This window comes from Saitoella complicata (genome assembly GCF_001661265.1).
Source record: "Saitoella complicata NRRL Y-17804 unplaced genomic scaffold SAICOscaffold_19, whole genome shotgun sequence".
Taxonomy (NCBI): domain Eukaryota; kingdom Fungi; phylum Ascomycota; class Saitoellomycetes; order Saitoellales; family Saitoellaceae; genus Saitoella; species Saitoella complicata.
Genome location: NW_017567010.1, coordinates 1 through 17932, shown reverse-complemented (window position 1 = coordinate 17932; position 17932 = coordinate 1). Strand labels below are relative to the sequence as shown.

General features: G+C 55.7%; 9 protein-coding genes across 9 annotated transcripts; 5 read left to right on the top strand and 4 right to left on the bottom strand.

The window, feature by feature from the left end:
* Positions 1-425: 425 nt before the first annotated feature.
* SAICODRAFT_40795 (putative salicylate hydroxylase) lies at positions 426-1682 on the top strand (the record flags this gene model as incomplete). The annotated part of the gene is made up of 1 exon (XM_019168639.1): positions 426-1682. A coding segment is annotated over one exon (1257 nt), but the record flags the coding sequence as incomplete, so codon positions are not given.
* A 324-nt stretch (positions 1683-2006) lies between these two features.
* Positions 2007-4657, bottom strand: SAICODRAFT_20502 (uncharacterized protein). The gene is made up of 4 exons (XM_019166272.1): positions 4544-4657; positions 4413-4483; positions 4126-4354; positions 2007-4063 (listed from the first exon to the last, which is right to left on the bottom strand). Exons 1-4 carry the CDS (start codon positions 4634-4636, stop codon positions 2156-2158), a joined length of 2301 nt encoding a protein of 766 aa, XP_019022590.1. The 5' UTR covers positions 4637-4657; the 3' UTR covers positions 2007-2155.
* A 222-nt stretch (positions 4658-4879) lies between these two features.
* SAICODRAFT_59674 (DUF1479-domain-containing protein) lies at positions 4880-6238 on the top strand (the record flags this gene model as incomplete). Its single annotated transcript, XM_019169697.1, has 1 exon — positions 4880-6238. The coding sequence occupies one exon, from the start codon at positions 4880-4882 to the stop codon at positions 6236-6238; it is 1359 nt and encodes a 452-aa protein (XP_019022589.1).
* Positions 6239-6469: 231 nt separating this feature from the next.
* On the top strand, positions 6470-8289 carry SAICODRAFT_145249 (uncharacterized protein). Its single transcript, XM_019165517.1, has 2 exons — positions 6470-7969; positions 8061-8289. Exon 1 carries the CDS (start codon positions 6542-6544, stop codon positions 7886-7888), a length of 1347 nt encoding a protein of 448 aa, XP_019022588.1. The 5' UTR covers positions 6470-6541; the 3' UTR covers positions 7889-7969; positions 8061-8289.
* Positions 8290-8329: 40 nt separating this feature from the next.
* Positions 8330-11971, top strand: SAICODRAFT_20499 (uncharacterized protein; the record flags this gene model as incomplete). Its single annotated transcript, XM_019166270.1, has 1 exon — positions 8330-11971. Exon 1 carries the CDS (start codon positions 8408-8410, stop codon positions 11969-11971), a length of 3564 nt encoding a protein of 1187 aa, XP_019022587.1. The 5' UTR covers positions 8330-8407.
* Positions 11972-12101: 130 nt separating this feature from the next.
* SAICODRAFT_26577 (uncharacterized protein) lies at positions 12102-13455 on the bottom strand (the record flags this gene model as incomplete). The annotated part of the gene is made up of 2 exons (XM_019166948.1): positions 12102-13337; positions 13396-13455. The coding sequence occupies 2 exons, from the start codon at positions 13453-13455 to the stop codon at positions 12102-12104; spliced, it is 1296 nt and encodes a 431-aa protein (XP_019022586.1).
* A 516-nt stretch (positions 13456-13971) lies between these two features.
* Positions 13972-14254, top strand: SAICODRAFT_8773 (uncharacterized protein; the record flags this gene model as incomplete). The annotated part of the gene is made up of 2 exons (XM_019171514.1): positions 13972-14022; positions 14081-14254. The coding sequence occupies 2 exons, from the start codon at positions 13972-13974 to the stop codon at positions 14252-14254; spliced, it is 225 nt and encodes a 74-aa protein (XP_019022585.1).
* A 171-nt stretch (positions 14255-14425) lies between these two features.
* SAICODRAFT_145148 (Rhodanese-like protein) lies at positions 14426-15293 on the bottom strand. The gene is made up of 2 exons (XM_019165516.1): positions 14563-15293; positions 14426-14493 (listed from the first exon to the last, which is right to left on the bottom strand). The coding sequence occupies exon 1, from the start codon at positions 15046-15048 to the stop codon at positions 14581-14583; it is 468 nt and encodes a 155-aa protein (XP_019022584.1). The 5' UTR covers positions 15049-15293; the 3' UTR covers positions 14426-14493; positions 14563-14580.
* A 245-nt stretch (positions 15294-15538) lies between these two features.
* SAICODRAFT_59679 (MFS general substrate transporter) lies at positions 15539-16906 on the bottom strand (the record flags this gene model as incomplete). The annotated part of the gene is made up of 1 exon (XM_019169699.1): positions 15539-16906. The coding sequence occupies one exon, from the start codon at positions 16904-16906 to the stop codon at positions 15539-15541; it is 1368 nt and encodes a 455-aa protein (XP_019022583.1).
* Positions 16907-17932: the final 1026 nt, after the last annotated feature.

Below are 17932 nucleotides of genomic sequence, written 5' to 3'. Positions count from 1 at the left end.
AACATGGAGGAGTGCGACTTTAGGCAGCCCATGGCCATGGCCAACTGTTGAAGCACCGGGGCGAAGGATGGCTCAGAAATCATCCAGAGAATAAGAGCCCAATCTCAATGACGGACAATATACCATCACGGAACTAGAATATCTCCATAACTATACCGCATATACAAATCCATCCCCTTTCCATTGCCGAACTTTCCAGCTCATCTCCCATCTCCGCGTTTTCGGCACTGCAGGCCGTTCGGCAGTTCGTTTCTCCGCCGCGCGCAAAATATGACCCGAAGGTTGTCCAGGCCAATAGAAGGTAATAAATACCCTCTCATCGACCTCCGAATTGTCTTGATTCGGTATACACAACGACGAATACGACGATAACGATGACTCTTCAGAAGAAAACACCATTGACGGATACGCCCCTCTCGACCATCATCGTCGGTGCGGGATTAGGTGGATTGGCCGCCGCGATCTCGATCCTTGAGAATGGACACAAGGTCACTATCCTCGAGCAGGCCCCCGCGATTGGGGAGATTGGTGCGGGTATCCAGGTTCCTCCGAATGCGTCCCGATTGCTCCAGCACTGGGGCTTGGACGAGAGGATGAACGCCGTGTCGACTTTGCCGCAGACTTGTACCATGCGCCGGTTCGCGGATGGTTCGGTGTTGAATGTCGCACCGTTGTACCCTTCTTTCGTGGAGAGGTTCGGAGCGCCGTATTACCACGTTCACCGTGCGGATTATCACAAGTTGTTGCTTGATGCGTGTGTCGAGTTGGGTGCGGAGTTGGTCACGGGAGCGTTTGTCACAAAGGTCGATTTCGAGAATGGAAAGTGCTATACGGCTGCGCGCCTGGATGAGCCTTATGAGGCCGATTTGATCATTGGTGCGGATGGTGTTAATTCGAAGACGAGGGAGTGTTTGTTGGGTCCGGATCCGCCTACGCCTACTGGTGATTTGGCGTACAGGCTTATTGTCCCCGCGGACAAGATGAAGGATATCCCCGAACTCGCCGAATTCGTCAACGCCCCCGCTATCAACTTCTGGCTCGGACCTGATTGCCATGTCGTCGGGTACCTCCTCCGCGGTGGAGGTTTGTACAACATCGTCCTTTTGTGTCCCGATACGTTGTCCGATCCGAATGCGAAGACGGAAAAGGGCGATGCGGCGGAGATGTTGAGTTTGTTTGAGCAGTGGGATCCGAAGTTGACGAGGATGTTGAAGTTGGATACGAGTCCTACGGTGGTGAAGTGGAAGTTGATGAACCGCGAGGAAGCGCCAAAGTGGGTGCACGAAGGCGGACGGTTCGCGTTGTTGGGTGACGCTATCCACCCCACCCTCCCATACCTCGCCTCCGGTGCAGCTATCGCTGTCGAGGATGGTGTCGCGCTCGGTGAACTCCTCGGCCGTGTCCGGTCCGTGGAAGAGTTGCCTACCGCCCTCGCCATCTACGAGCGTCTCCGCAAGCCTCGGACGACGCGTGTGGTCCAGGGATCTACTAACCAGCGCACGCTCTTCCACATGCACGATGGTGCTGAGCAGGTGAAGAGAGATGAGAAGATGAAGGCGATGGAGGCCGGTGTTGGTGGTAGTTTGAATCCCTTTGAGGGTGATCCGAACAGGTGGAGGGATGGTGTTTGGGGTGAGTGGTTGTATGGGTATGACGTTTTGAAGGCGGTTGAGGAGGCATGGCCGAGGGGTGGGGAGCCGTTGCAGAAGTAAATTGACAGTCTAAGTGGTCGTCGTATCTCGATTAGCGAAATATCTTAATGCATGCATTTTTCTGAAGACCACGACGGCTTGATTATCACAATGACCTCGTAAATTCCTGCAATTACTCGCCGTTTTCGTGGGAATCTGACCCGCAGGACGAGCTGTATACTCCACTCCGCGGCTGGCCCTACAGTATAATACTGTTCAGAGAATCCGAATAACATATGAGCATGCCTCATCCGCGATTGATATGAAAGTTCATTGCAAAGATTGGACAAACTGAGATTAAACTGAAAGCTAACACATTACACTTACGTATACACACCGGAAAAACAGAGACTATTATCACGCCATAACCATACCATCCCATTCAGTCGAATGCCATCTTCGTAACTCATGACCCTCACAGTAGTAATCCCTAGAAATCCCACCTACATCACATGGCCCAGCCCCTAAGTCGCCGGGTCCAAAAACTCGGTTGGGAAACACGGGTCCGGGAACGTATCCAACAAGAACGTATCTAAATTCTCCAACCCACTCGATACACTCCAAGGGCTTCCTCCCATGCCTTGACCCCCATCACCCATCCCATGTCCATTCGCCTGCGTCTCGAACTGGGGTAAATCGGCATCAGCACCGCCAGCGGCAGCATGCACCAACAAATGCAGATTCGCTTCAGCACTGACGGGTCTGGTCTGTACTGGTGGTGGCGGGGGATGATCCCTCTTCTCCACCTTTTCCATCGCGCTCCGTCCCAAGTTACCCATCGCCTCGGCACTCCACCATCGATCACCCAATCCCTCCAACACTTTCTGTGCCCGTTCCCAATCTGCCCGAGCGCGAGCTCGGAGGGTGGTCAACTTCGCCATTCTGAATTGTCGGTAGAAGACTGTCATGGCGAGGGTTGCGGTGTATGGGATGATCGGGAGGGGTGCGAGGCCGGTCATGTCCATTTGCAGAATGCGGTACGCGCTGAGACTTTGCCGCGTACTGCTCGGCGTAGCCCCAGACGCGACCACCAACCGGCTCCGATGTGTCAACATACTAACCGCATGATAATACACCTCCAACAAGGTGACCATCTCGTTACCCACCCCGACTTCTTCCTCCCCAATCACATCCTCAAAGGACGGGAATCCCTCTTCCCAGCCACCACTAATCCGCCCATCGAGTCGGGGACGGTAGAACGCAATGACACGATCCAACAATCCCGTGATCCTCAACCAAACACCAAACGCGCCAGGAAGGCGAGGTGGATCAGCGATCCCCATATCAGCCGCATGTAGTAAAATCGGGCGACCGCTGAGTACGGCGTGGAACCTATCCAACGTCCACACCGCCCAAAAGAGTCTCTGCACACTCTCGTCACCGGGACCGTGTCCGTGTCCATGTCCAGCCGTGACGCGGGGGAGGTGGAGTCCGAGAGTTTGAACGTGATGAACGCATTTTGCTATCATCATGCTCGCTTCCACACCGCCTTCGCTTCCCTCCGCATGAAGACTCGCCAGGGCGAGGATTTTGATGAGCGTGACTTTATCGCGTTCGTAGCCTGCTGCGAGGAGGGCTGTGAGTTGTTCGTAGACTCGAGCACCGAAGTTGCGGGGGCGGTCGGTGAGGTAGGGAATTGCGTCGTCGTGTTTTGAGGCGACGAGGGTCATGGCTAGGATAAGTGGTTTTGAGACGGTGGTGGGGTCTTCGGTGTAAGCGCGCCGGAAGGTGGTTTCGTCAACGATTGGGAGGAAGAGGTTGACGGAGCGGAAGTAGATATCGAGTAATGCATCAAGGGAGTCCTTTGACGGAAGAATGACCTCGGAGAGAAACGATACCTTCTGGCGAAGGTTCTCCAATGCGGCTCGCATTAGCTCTGCTTCGTTTTGGATGTGCTCGTCTTTACCATCCCCGCCATTTTTTGTGTCTTCATTCTTCGTGTCCGCTTGCGCAGGCTTCCCTCTCCCACTCCCACTCCGACCCGTAACCCAAACGCCAACATCACCATTATTCCCGCCAACACTCCTCCCATGTCCAAAACTATTTCGTCGAGATGCAGGCATACTAGGTCCATTCGATCGTGTCTTGTCCAATTGCAACAACTGCGACTCCGGATTCAGATCACCGATGAATCGAGTCGCGAGTTGCGAAGGGTGCGGGCCCGGGGGTGGCGGTAGATGATGCTGGTGTCCGTGGGCATGCACCGTCATACTATGAGGCGGTGGTTGTGGGCCAGGGTGAGGCATGGGTGAGTGGTGACCATAATGGGGTGGGAAGACGAGGTATTCGTTTCGGGTGAAGGAGCATGTGATGCCTTCTTGTCCGCAGCGGGCGCAGGCGCCGCCTGGGATGGGGCCTTGATCGCAGCGTTTCTTGGGCAGTTGTTAGTACGATGATTATAAGATAGAGAAGAGAACAGGAGGAGTGGACGAACCTTCTTAGCTTTACATGTATCGCAAGCCTTTGAGGCGCGGGTCGCGCTCGAGCCGACGAGGCGGGCAGTATCGTTCACGGATGGGAGACCCTCCGGACCATTGCCCGTAGGGTGATGGCTGTAGGATGTCGGGGTATGGTATACGGCGGGTGCTGGGACGGGACGTGGGGTCGGTGCGTGGTCGTGCGTGCGGTAGGGTGTGGCCGACGCAGACGTCGGTTCCGTAAAACTTTTTCACGCGTTAGGACTTGATCGGATGGATGATCCGGAAGGAGTGATGAACAAACCTGCACGTTGAGCCTTCTTTCCGGCAGCGGGGACAGCCTTCACCGTCGCGCTCGGGAGGTTCGCAACGTTTCTGTGGTCGCGACCCATGTCAGCGCCTCCGTCCACCCAGATCAACCACGACAAGACATACCCGTTTGCGACGACATGCGTCACATGCCTCACTCGCTCTCTTCCGTTTCTTGTCGTCGACTTGACTTTGAGAAGCTCCAATGACTCCAATCATTTTTCCGTTCAGATGGTTGGTTGTTTTTGCGTTAACGTTTTCTGGTCCGACCCGCTAGCGGTGCGCAACTCGGCGCGCGGAACCGGTGGATCGGAGTGAGGGCCCCGTGGGTATAAGAGTGGGGAACATCCTTTGAAAGATGGAGATGACTATTACAATTGGTTTCTTGAAGAGATGTACAGAGTTACGAGATTCAATAACGCTACATTGACTTCGGTTTTGAACGGGGGCGGGAAGCGGTCTATGCAAATGGCTACCACCTCCACCATGGCCAAGAAAGAAGGCGATATCTCCTCCGTCTTCGCTTCTCTATCCGGAGGTCCAGCCAAACCCCTCCCAGAACGGTTCGCAACTCTCAAAGAACAAATCGTTGGCTCCTCCCCCGAACAACGCGATGCCCTCGAACAGTCCTGGCACCGCCTCATCAATCGCCTCGACCAGGGTCTCGAGGAAATCATAGCCCGGGGATCTTCTGTCATTCCTGAGCTCGAGTTCGCTGATCTTGAGGCGTCTGAAGTTTCGAAGGATGTTGTTGAGGAGATCAAGAAACGCGGGAGTGTCGTGATCCACAATGTCATCGAACCATCCCAAGCGCTCAAATACAAATCCGACATCAAAGGCTACATCAAGGCGAACCCCTCCACCAAAGCCTTCCCGGCACATGACCCCCAGGTCTACGAACTCTACCACTCGCAGGCGCAGATCGCGGCGAGGTCGCATCCCAACCTCCTCCAAACCCAGAAATTCCTGTTAGGTCTCTGGGACTCCACATCCTCTTCGTCCTCCTCCCAGGACCACTTGGATACAACCCAACCCCTAACCTACCTCGACCGCCTCCGTATCCGCACCCCCGGCGACACCTCCTTCGCCCTCGGTCCCCACATCGACGGCGGCGGCGTCGAACGCTGGGAAGACCCCGGGTATCGCTCACTCTACGCCCCTATCCTCTCGGGCAACTGGGAAGCGTACGACCCGTTTAATGCGAGGGCGAGGTTGGGTGTGAGGATGGATATGTACGATGGAGCGGGTGCGTGCTCGATGTTTCGGATGTGGCAGGGGTGGATGAGCATGTCTGATGTCGGGGCACGCGAGGGAACGTTGTTGTTGTTGCCGTTGTTGAGGGAGGTTACGGCATACTTCATCCTCCGTCCATTTTTTGCTCCACGATCTTCGAGGTCGGGGTTGAGGGATTGGAGGTTTGTGGGGGGGGAGGAGAGTGCGTTACATGGTGCGACCCCGGGTATGGCGCAAGAGTTGACGAAGGAGTTACATCCACACCTACGTCTTGGGGAGACGATGACGCATATCCCCCGTGTCCGACCAGGCTCGTACGTCGCGTGGCACTGTGACGCGATCCATGCCGTCGATTCCTCACACACGGGTACCTCGGATTCTTCGGTTCTCTATATCCCTGCTGCGCCGGATTGTGGGTTGAATCGTGCGTATTTGGAGAGGCAGAGGGAGGCGTTTGAGGGGGGTGTCCCGCCGCCGGATTTCCCGGGTGGGAAGGGGGAGAGTGGGCATGTTGGGCGCGGGACGAGGGGGGATTTGGAGAGGTTGGGTGGGATTGAGGGGATGAAGGCTATGGGGTATGGGTTGTAGGGGGAGGTAGGGTGGAGGTGTTCTTTTGTTTGAGATATTCTGTTTGCTGGTTTGCGGGTGTGTGAAGGAAGTTCTTCGTACGATATTGATACTGTTGATTCTTTTTCAATAAAGTGAAGAGTCAAGTTACCCGCAAATGTCATCCGCACCAAATACACGGGAGAAGTCTGCCACCCACCTCAACCGAATCGATTGCGTGCTTGCCGGGCCTCTCTGGCTGCCCCCCCCCCCCCCCTCCCCCCCACCGATCGCGAGCCCTATATAAACCGCTCTTACCCCCTCAGCCTCTCCCTATCATCAAGCATGACTCAACTCAAATCCGGCCCAACAAGCAGTCCAAATGGATCGACCGTCCCAGCAGTCGAACCCATCAAAGTTCGCCCAGACCCCTCCTACGCCGACTTCTCCACCCTCGCAATCCACGCCGGACAAGCCCCCGACCCACTTACCGGCGCCGTAATCCCACCTCTCTCACTCACCACCACATTCGCGCACAGTGCTCCAGGCGTGCAGATATCGGATTATTCATACGCCCGCGGCGGGAATCCCACGCGGACGGCGTTGGTGGAGCAGATTTGTGCGTTGGAGAAAGCGGAGTGGGGGGTTGTGTTTAGTAGTGGAGTTGCGGTTGTTAATGCTGTAACGCAGCTTGTGAAACCTGGCGGTGGGGGGAGGATTGTGTGTTCGGCGGATGTGTATGGCGGGACGAGGCGGTATTTGACGAAAGTCGGGCGGGAGGTTAATGGGTACGACGTCACCTTCGTCGACCTCTCGGGCTCGGAAGAGGAGGTTACAGCACGACTCCTCCCGCACCTCGTTGAGGGCTTAGGCATGATCTGGCTCGAAACCCCATCAAACCCCCTCCTAAACATCATCGATATCCCTCTAATCTCCTCCCTCCTCACACAACACTCCCCCTCCACAATCCTAGTCGTCGACAACACCTTCCTCTCACCCTACCTCCAACGTCCTCTCCTCCTCGGCGCGACGATCGCGGTACACTCTGCCACGAAACATCTCGGTGGACATTCGGATGCGTTATTGGGGGCTGCGGTCACTAATTCTGAGGAAATTGGTACGAGGTTGGGGTTTTTGGCGAATACGTTGGGGGGGGTGCCGAGTCCGTGGGATACGTATCTCGTTACGCGGGGGATTAAGACACTTGCGCTCCGGATGGAGAAAGCGTGTGAGACGGCGTCGGTGATTGCAAGGACGCTGGATGGGTTGGGGTGTCCGGTTATCTATCCTGGACTGCCGACACACCGCCACCACGCACTCTCCAACACCCAATCCCGCCACCCCGGGCCCCTTCTCTCCATCGATCTCACCCTTCCTCCCCATGGGGCTTCCTCCACATCGAGTTCCTCCCCCGCCGCAGCCGCCGCAGCCAAACTCTTCATCTCACACCTAAAACTCTTCACGCTCGCGGAGTCTCTTGGTGGCGTTGAATCACTCGTATCTGTACCGAGTGCGATGACGCATGCTTCTGTGCCGGAGGCGGGGGTGAAAGGGGGGGTGGTGAGGGTTAGTGTTGGGTGTGAGGAGGGGGGGGAGTTGGTGCGGGATTTGGTTGGGGGGTGGAGGGAGGTGGTGAAAGAATACCCTGAGTTGAGGGGTGGGGAGTGGAATGCTAATGGGAATGGGGAGTAGGGAGGGCGTGGGTTCGGTATTAGGGATGGAGTTTGGGTGTTTTGCTATCAGTTCATTGCAATAATTGCTTATCCTTGTTCGGTGCGTACGAGTATGTGCATGTGTGATTCTCCAAATGATCATGGGAATCGTCAATGCTCCGTGCTCAACTGTGATGCTAATGGGAATAAAGCAACACTTGGCCAGGCCATTGCAGTCTGAATCGTTGCGAGTGATGGATATGCGTGCACGTATGCGTGGGAAATTCGCTGAACCGTGACATATCGACGCCGACATCGATTTCGTTACCGTCACAAGAACTAATGTTAAATGTTACGATATTTGCAATCGATAGCGACTCGAACTGAGAAAGGTCTGCGTGCAAGAGCCGATCACGTGCCGGTCGTCATCACCACTCAGATGCGCGGGCCAAGCCGGAAGCCGCACGAATCTCCCGCACGTCAATATCCAGCGAAACACTACACCAAGAACGCACGTATCCTGCCGCCATCAGCATTCATTAAACATATCGACAGTTCCATGGCTCCATCGCCGCCGTTCTCAGTGCGTGCGCTTCATGCCTATACGTCAGATCATGATGACGACCTTACGTTTGATGCGGGTGACGTGATCACTGTTACGAGTATTGAGGATGAGGAGTGGTATTTTGGAAAGGTTGGGGGGAGGGAGGGAATGTTTCCGAAGAATTTTGTGGGCGAAGTGGAGGAAGAAGCACAGGAGGAGGAGGAGGAGGAGGTAGCCGAGCCTATCAGGGAGGAGGTACATGACCCTGAACCCGAGGAGGAAGATGAGGAAGAAGAAGAAGTTGTCGCGGCTCCAGTTAAACCTGCTGGGCCCAAAGCCGCTGATATAGCTGCTCAGGAAGAGCTCATTAGGGCAGCTTCCCCTCCACCGCCGGTGTCCGAGCCAACACCCGTCGCCGCCCCACCACCCGTCGCCGCTGCCACAAAGCCTGCACCTTTACCAACGATTACCACCAACCTTCCCTCAACCCCCAAATCAAACCCACCCTCCGCAACCTCGGATAAGCCCTCCCCCTCGACTGGTGGAGGTTCGAGTTTCCGTGATCGTATCGCCGCGTTCAATAAGAGCGCCGACGCCCCCATCGCCCCCAAACCGATGCAGAAACCGAGCAGTTTCGTCAAGAAGCCATTCGTGCCGCCGCCGCCGAGTGCTGCAGCCTACACCTCCACCCCCGCCGTTCCCAAACCGGAACAGTTGAGGAAGCATGAGGTCGTTCATCCCCCGCCGCCGGCCCCCGTGGTGGAGAGGGAGGCAGCACACGATGCTTCGTCGAGTTTGAGTCGGACGAGTAGTATGGAGGCGAAGGAGGAGGATGCGCCAAAGGCTGGTAGTTTACGGGATAGAATCGCGGCGTTGCAGCAGAGTCGCTTGAATCCAATGGGTGGGCCTCCACCTCCGAAACCCAAGCCGGCTGCGAAGCCTACGCCGAGGGAGAGTGTTGATAGTGAGAGGAAGGGCTCGATGGAGGAGGTCCCGAGGAGGATGTCGAGTGAGAGTCGGAAGAGTACGCTGGGGACGCCGGGGAAGGAACGGCCGAGTTTTACGGGGGAGAGGGAGGAGAGCGCCATTAGCGAAGAGCCGGAGGAAGTTGGGGAGGAAGTGATGGTGCCTGGGACTGCTGCGCCGGTGGAGAAGGTTGAGTCGCATACCTCGCATCCTGATCTCGAGGCGCCTGCGCATTCTCCCGCTCATGCCGAGGAGGAGACAGTGCAGCACGAGGAGGAAGAAGCAGAGGAGCAAGAGGAAATAGAGGAAGACGTCGATCCGGAAGTTGCGAGGCGTATCGCCCTCAGAGAGCGTATGGCGAAGATGAGTGGTGGAATGGGCATGATGGGTATGGCATTGGGTATGCCGCCGCCACCCCCCGCTGTCAAGTCGAAGCCCAAGCATGCACTAGAGCATGTCGAGAGACACGAGGAGGATGTTGATGATCGGAGTATGGCACCAGTGCCGATCTTGCCGGGTATGGGACCGCCGCCGGCAAAGATTGCTGCGCCGCATGTTGTTCAACACGAGGCTGAGGTTGAGCGGGAGGAGGAGGAAGAGGAAAATGAGGAGGAAGGTGAGAGGATAAGGGAGATCCCGGCCGACGAGGTCAGGGATGTGGAGGACTTGCACCCGGCTATGCCGTCTGGTGCGCCTGTCCATGAGGAGGAGGAGGAGGTTGTGGACTTGGGGTTGCCTCCTGTTCCTGTTGCTGCTGCTGCCGCTGCGGCTCCACTTGCTGCCCTTATGCCCCCAGCACGAGCACCTGCTCCTCCTTCGCCGAGCCGTGAAGTCGAGCCCGAGGTAGTGGCACCGCCGCCGCCTAATCGTGCGGCTGCGCCACCGGCGCCTATCGCCGTTCCGCCTGTGCCTACGCGTATCACGGAGGACAGTGAAGATGGTGTTACCAGCCCACCTCCGATGTCTCCTCCGACTGCGGCTTCGAAGAGGCTGTCGTATGTTGGTGGTAGTGGTATGAGGCCAGCGATCCCCATGTCGCCTCCCGCCACCAAGACTTCGGCTCCGATGTCGCCGCCCCTTCCTGCCAACTTACCTCCTCAGCCAACGCAGCACGAGGAGCAGTATAAGCTGGCTGATCACACGGATGGTGCTGGTTTGGGTATCACTGGACCAACAGAGTCTACTGAGAGTTACGTCATCGAGGATCCGGAGTTGATCTCTGCTGCGAAGCATGCGAATATTTTGAGCAAGGCTTTGGATTTGGGTGAGCCGTTGTCTACGTCTCCTGTTAGCCCGACGTTTCCTCGGCAGGCGTCTATGGAGGCGCCTAGGGGTGTTCCTCCTCCACCGCCTGGAGCTATGAGAAGAGTGCCTCCGCTTCCACCGGTTGCGCCGCCGGTACCTGCGAAGGATGAGGAAGAATATGAGGAGGTTGAGGAGGATGAAGAAGAGGAGGAGGAGGAAGAGGAGCTGGTTCCCCCGCCTCAGGCAGTGCAGCAGGGTGCTATTCGTGCGCCGCCACCTCCACCACCGTCGGGATTGCCCCAAAGGGATGTTCCCCCTCCACCGCCTCCATCTATGATGATCGATGCGCCTCATACCCGGGCAGCACCTCCTCCTCCGCCGCTCTCTCCGCCTCCCGTGAGGGACATGCCGGCACCACCACCGGTGATGGCACCTCCTGCTGCCCCGCAGGAATCGTTATCGCCTATGCCTTCGGCGATAGAGCGGATCCCCACCGGTGATTATCGGACGAGTACGGAGGTGAGCTACACACCTTCCATCGGGCTCAACCGCGCCAATACCCAGTCGAGACGGTCGCTTGATTATGGTGGTGGTCCGAATGCGCATATTGCCCGTGAAGTCGATTTGGGCCGGATGAGTATGTGGTGGACGCAGCCTAACACGCCACCACCCGTCTTCCAGAACAGACCGAAGGACTTGATCTTTGAAATCGATGAGTCGACGCAGACGAGGCGGGGTGGGCATTCGATCGTGACGAAGGATGTGTATGTCTTGTTCCAAGATTATTCCCAGACCGTCGTTTCGGCACAGTTTGATGCGCAGAATCCGAGTCAGGTCGAGTTATCGCAGACGCATAAACCCCCACCGCCGCAACTATCACAAATGGCACTCGAGGATGCGTGGGCGAGGTTCGGAGCGAGGGTTCAGGAGGCTGCGGCGGGGTTTGCGGGGAAAGTCGTGGGGGCTGGTGATGCGTTTACCTTCGTTCGTGACGTCGTCGCGAAGATTCCTGATGCGTTGCGAAGTCCGGGTACGAGGAGTTGGGGTGCGTTGGTTTACGCAAACCTAGCGAACGCGAGTGTCATTCAGCATGATGAGATCAGGGCGGGCGATATCATCACCTTCCGGAACACCAAATTCCAGGGACATAAGGGGGGTTTACACACCAAGTATGCCATGGAAGTCGGGAAACCGGAACATGTCGCTATTGTCTTTGAGTGGGATGGCACGAAGAAGAAGGTTAGGGCTTGGGAACAGGGAAGGGAGGGGAAGAAGGTTGAGAAGGTTAGTTATAAGTTGGGGGATTTGAAGAGTGGGGAGGTTAGGATTTGGAGGGTTATTGGGAAGGGGTATGTTGGGTGGGAGTAAGTAGATAGCTTTGTGTTTTGCTTGCTTGAGAAGGTGCGGTTTTCTTGGTGTAGTAGCTTTTTGTGTGATTAATTTGACGATCACATACTATGTGATGAAGGTCATGGGTAATGTATGGTATGCTATCTACTTAATCCAGCATTTGCCTTCGCGAATGCCTAACGCCCTGTCCCAACCTCCTCATCAACCTCGCCCGACTCATCCCCCTCAACACCCCCATCCCTCCCTTCCCAATCCCTACAACTAACGCAACAGCAACCGAACAAGCCCACAAAAACGCATCCTGACTCCCCTCCCAATAGTTGGTCAAATTCATCCCCAACAACCCTGCGACGAGTGCGGAGGATGATATCGCGAGCGTGAGGATCGAGATGGAGGTATCGAGCGCGAGGAGGTTGTTCCGCATCGTGTCCATGACGAGGTTTACGTTTGTTTCTGTGTTGCGGGATTCGGATGTTAGGGATTCTGCGCCTTCGACGATTTCGTCGATGCGTTTTAAATAGGTTTCGATCAAAAGCTGTGCGCGGCGGAGGGATTCTTCGGTGTCGAAAAGCTCATTATATTTGTGTTTGGAGGCGGTTTGGGCGAGGTCGCGGTGGAGGACGTTCGCGAGGGCTGATTGGAGGAGTTTCGTTCGTCGGCTGAAAGCGAGTACGCGTTTGCTCATCGACAACATGCTAAACAATCCCTCCGGATCGACATCCTCCTCGAGATCCTCAATCAGCGCTTCCATATCCCGCCTCAGATTCCCCAAGCTTCTCTCGAGTAGTTTCATCACGCTTACTAATGTCGCCTCGAGTGCCAACATCTCGAATTCGGATTTTGGCATGGGACGTAACCCCGCGGGACCGCCGTGGGAGATGATTCGACGGCAGCGGCGGCGGAGGAGGCGGGATGCTGTGTTGGCTAGTTCTGTTGCTTCTGCGTGGCGTTCGAGGATTTTTTCTTGGGTTTCGGGGAGGAGGGATCTCTTTGGTTTTGTGCGGGAGGTGTGGGAGCGGAGTTCGGGGGGTGTGGTGTCGGAGGGGTTTAGTTGGAGGGGTTGGGTTACGGCTGCCATGGTTGGTAGTGTAATGTCATCCTGTAGGCTCGCGTCCGGGACGTAGAAGTATGTTGCTTTTGCGTTGATGAGGGCTCGTAGGGCGAGTGTGCTCACGATCACGCTTTTATGTCGGATGGTGATGGAGGGGATGATGTTGTGTACGTCCGTATCGATTTTCCGGAGATCGCGGGGTTCGATTTCGTGTTCCTCGATGAGCTTTGCGCGGTCGAAGGGCCCGGATATACGGGATATTTTCCCGGTGTGGTCGACCATGAGGCAGTATGCTTTCATTTGTTTTGCGGCGAGTTCTTCGTCGTCGAGGTCCTGTAAGACAACCGTTAGTGAGTCGCACTTAGGTGCAAATATTTCAAGGTTCTCTTACCTCGTCGTATTCGTCTTCTTTGAATTTGATGTCGGGTTTCTTTGTGACTAGGGGTGCCATTGCTTCTCGTGCTTTTGCGTTGTCTGGTGGTGGGACGGGGGAGCTGATTCTGTTGGTTGTGAGGCAGCGGATAAGGCATTGTGGTTTGCAGTTGGCTGCTCGTCGTAGGAGCGGGTATACGAACATCGAGGTTGGTCAGTTGGTGGTGAGTTTGGAGGAGGGGTTAAGGTTGTGCGCACAAACGTCATCCTCGACACCAGCCGTGAACGAGAAGTGAATTCCTGTGAAGCTCCTACCAAGCATATATAACCCTATAAACGTGCATGCCAAGTTAATACGTACACGAAGAGTGGGGCAGCCTCGAGGGCAGACGCGAGATGATTGTGCATAGACATCACAAGACCTGATCCCGCACGCCATGTCAAGATGGTGGTGTGATAAAGACGGACAGTTCGGTGCTTCCGCCTTCCGACTGCTGGGTATAAGAAGGCACCGTTTCCGTCACTGTGGGAGGATTTCTCGTCAACATCAACTCGAAGACTTCATCCACAACACCCGAACCCAATAACAGCAAAGATGTCTGGCAAAATGTCTCAATCCGATGCTTCCCGTATTCAGTCTAGCCAAGTCTGCCACCACTCTCGACCATCAATTGCACTATCTTCATTGCTAACCTCTTGTCTAGGCGAAGTCCGGCAACAATCCCGGCTTTGCTGCCCGTGCCCAGAGCGCGGGCGACCGTAACGCCAACTCCGGCCAGTGCGGTGGAGGAGGAGGAGGAGGCGGAGGGCAGTCGGGGGGTGGAGGGCAGCAAGGGGGGAAAGCTGGCAGCGGAGACGGCGGTGGGCAGCGCAAGTAGGGCGGGAATAGCCAAAGAAGGGCACGGAAGATGTGCTTGTTCCTGTGGGAGTAAGTACGGACTCTGTGTCCTTTGTCGTGCTCATGTCATTCGTTTTTCTAGTAATCCGCGTTATGTATTGCAGGATGGGTGTATCGGTCAACTTCGAATGAAATTATATTTCTTACGCTTGTTCTTGTCTAAACATCGTCAGTTACACACAAACTGCCTCCCTGGTTGAAGATCCTTGCGGATCCGACCTCACAGCCAGACGTGCGTCATGTTTTGAATTCTCCAAGACATCCCTGCCTCCTTCAAACTCCACTCACCTTAAGTCGACTTCCATATCAACCTTGATAGTTCTTCCACATCTCAGGCTCCCACTCCTCCGTCAAATCCTTCTCCTGTCCATACCGCTTCTGCCACTCATAGAATCCACCGACCAACACATACACCTCCTGCTCCTTCCCCTCCTCCTTCGATTCAGTCGTATCCGTAGCGTGACCCTGTAGATCATGCTCCTTCTTTCCTTCTGACAACAGATCTTTGGCCTCGAGATATAGTCTCGCAGCTTTCGGTCCCCGGACTTGACTCAGCGCGCAATGAAACACGACTTTCTCCACCCCCTTCAACTCATCAACCAACTCGCCCAACCGACCCGTCAACTCAGATGAGGGCACATTTGTCGCGGCGTGGATATGTCCGCCTTCGAAGTCGTCGTCGCGGACGTCGATGATGCGGAGGGAGGAGGGGGTGGGGTCTGAGCGGACCATGGCGGCGAGGGTTTCGGCGCGGAGGGGTTTTGCGGTGGGCATGCCAAGGGGGATGTAGGTGAATGAGCGGGTGAAGAGGCGGAGGGGTTGAATGATGGGTAGGTGGGGAGAGGTATATATAGGGGATGGGGAGGACGGGTGCGGTTGTGTGCCGAAACGGGAAAGGCGTGGACGTCTACGTTACATGTGTGATTGCGACGAATGGCGACAAATTGCGACATGTGTCGTGAGGGGGGAAGGATGGCGGTTCATATTACGACTGACCCAATGGTTCCTCTGAAGGGCGTTTCTCAGGCTGCTGGGGCCGAGGAAATCATAGGCCGGTCGCAGGCAAATGTCTGCCAAACGTCGTACGCGTTCGGCCGGGTTCTCGACAACCCACGGATACCTTTGCCTTGAGCTCTAAGGAGGTTCCGTGAAGCCTGATAACTCGCATGGACACAGGTCATAAAAAGGGCCATCAAGTCGAAGCAAATTAGAAGGGGTATACTATCGTACACAGCCAAAAAGACATTACAGCTGCACAACCAAATCACAACGTGTACCTAAACCCAACACCCTCTCCCAACTCCCGATCCAATTTCTTGTTCTGAGCACGATTGTACATATACAAGAAGACCGTCAACCCCATAACACCAACCTGAAAGATCATGATCGCCAACAACCCGTTGTGGTAACCCGGTGCATCTTTCTCCCTGAACACGGTACTCGCAGCGATACCACCAATTGCGCCCATGGCTGCTTGCATAGCGGCTCCGACGGCGCGCTTCGAGGTTCCGCGAACATTGTTTTGCATCCAAGTGATGATGTTGGGCTGATTCGGCTGGACACCCGCAACAGCAAGGAAAGTTCCGACCAATTTTCCGCCAGTGTTGGGAGCGACCCAAACGAGTGTGTATCCCAAAATCGAAAGCACGGCTTGAAAGAGGATATACGGAACACGTGTACGAGTTTTGTCGGACCACCAGGAGGTGAAGAGGGACAACATGATGGCGAGGATGTAGGGCGGCGCAGTGAGGATTTGGGATAGAGCGGTGGAGTAGCCGAGGCCTTTGAGGATGACGGGGATGAAGTAGGCGAGGGAGTATGCGGCGGCGGTGTTGCACATGAACATAAGGGAGTACGCCCACATCTGCCAATCGGCGAGGTGCGACATGACGAGGGCGGCAGTCAAGGATTCCGGAACGGCATCACCACGGTCGTCGTTCATCCGGGCATCGATGAGTGCGCGTTCGTGTTCGGTGAGGAACTTGGCTTTTTGGGGGAAATCGACGATGAAGAACCATGCGAATATTGCGGCGGCCATGGTGATTGCGCCTTCGACGATGAAGATCCAGCGCCAGCCTTCGATGCCGTGGCGGCCGTTGAGGCGGCCGAGTCCGTAGGCGAGGATACCGGCGAATCCGGATGCGAGGACGGAGGACATGTAGAAGATTGAAAGACGCTTTTGGACTTCGTAGCGTTGGTACCAGCAGGAGATGAGGTACACGCAGCCTGGAAAGAGACCCGCTTCGAAGATCCCGAGAAGAGCGCGGCAGATTGACATGGTCACCCAGGACTCGGTGAAGCCCATACCGACTGTGATTGCGCCCCATACGAGGATGATGAAGGATAACCAGTTTGCGGTTCCGGCTTTACGGATGATGAGGTTTGAGGGGAGTTCCATGAGGAAGTAGCCTGGGAAGAAGACGAGGAGGGCGATGGAGTAGTGGTCGTTTCCGATCATTTTGAGGTCGCGGGCCATGCCGTCCACGCGGGCGGCACCGATGTTGGTACGGTCGATGAGGGAGAGGGCGTAGAGGACGCAAATGGTTGGCATGAGGCGCCAGTCGACGCGGCGGATGAGACGCCTCTCGGCGACGGGGTCACGGATGCCGGACTCGGACGCGTCGAGGGCCATCTCGATGTGGTGACCGTGGGGTTTTTCGGAGAGGGTTGGATCATTGGAGATGGGGGTGGAGCGTTTGGAGGGGTTGTCCATGATGAGTGACTGAGTCAGCGGTCGTTCGCTGTGGCTTAAGATTGGTGTTGATTGGCGGTGATAAGAGGATAGAAGTGATGTCGTTCGTGGGCTTGGTACTCCCTGTCGAGAACAGCTGCTGTGAAGACAGAATGCTCGAGGAGACACGGCCCGGTATTTAAGCTTTCCTCATGAATCCTCATCAAGCTTAACCCGACGAACGCCAATCGTCGGCCCCGCACTTTAGCCAAACTCTCCCCTCCCTCCACTCATCTTCACTGTAACTGCTGAGCCTCGCTTGCCCGAGACATACCCCATTCATATCGCGTAGGTCTCGTTAACTCCAAGCGAATTCTCGCTACGAGGAGGTACGCGAGTTTCACGAGAACTGCCGGTGCGGGTCATGCACGTGCACCCCGCACTTCGGATCACCCGCATTCGAAGTTCACGGCAGTTGCGACGGACATGTGTAAGGATTGCCGTTGGGAACGGGAATTGGAATTACTCGAATGGGAATGTTCGCCGAGAGAGGAGAAGCACATCCATGCGACCTTAATGGCGGAAATGCATTAACGGCTCGTCCGCGTGATTTTGTGCGAGGAGATGTGTGTTGGAATCCGTGGGCGGGACGTTCCATGAACAGACCGTGCATTTTCGGTCTCAATCACCAACGCATACGCTGTTCATGTCTATGACCTACCTACAGTAATGGGGGTAGTCAAACCTCTGCAAAATCTATTACTAGTACATCGACAGGCGATGGCATCAGGAGGGTATTGATTTGGATTCGATCGTGTGGGAGCAGCATTAGGATGTCAATAGGTAGTCGTTGGTGGTTAGGGTTAGGGTTAGGGTTAGGGTTAGGGTTAGGGTTAGGGTTAGGGTTAGGGTTAGGGTTAGGGTTAGGGTTAGGGTTAGGGTTAGGGTTAGGGTTAGGGTTAGGGTTAGGGTTAGGGTTAGGGTTAG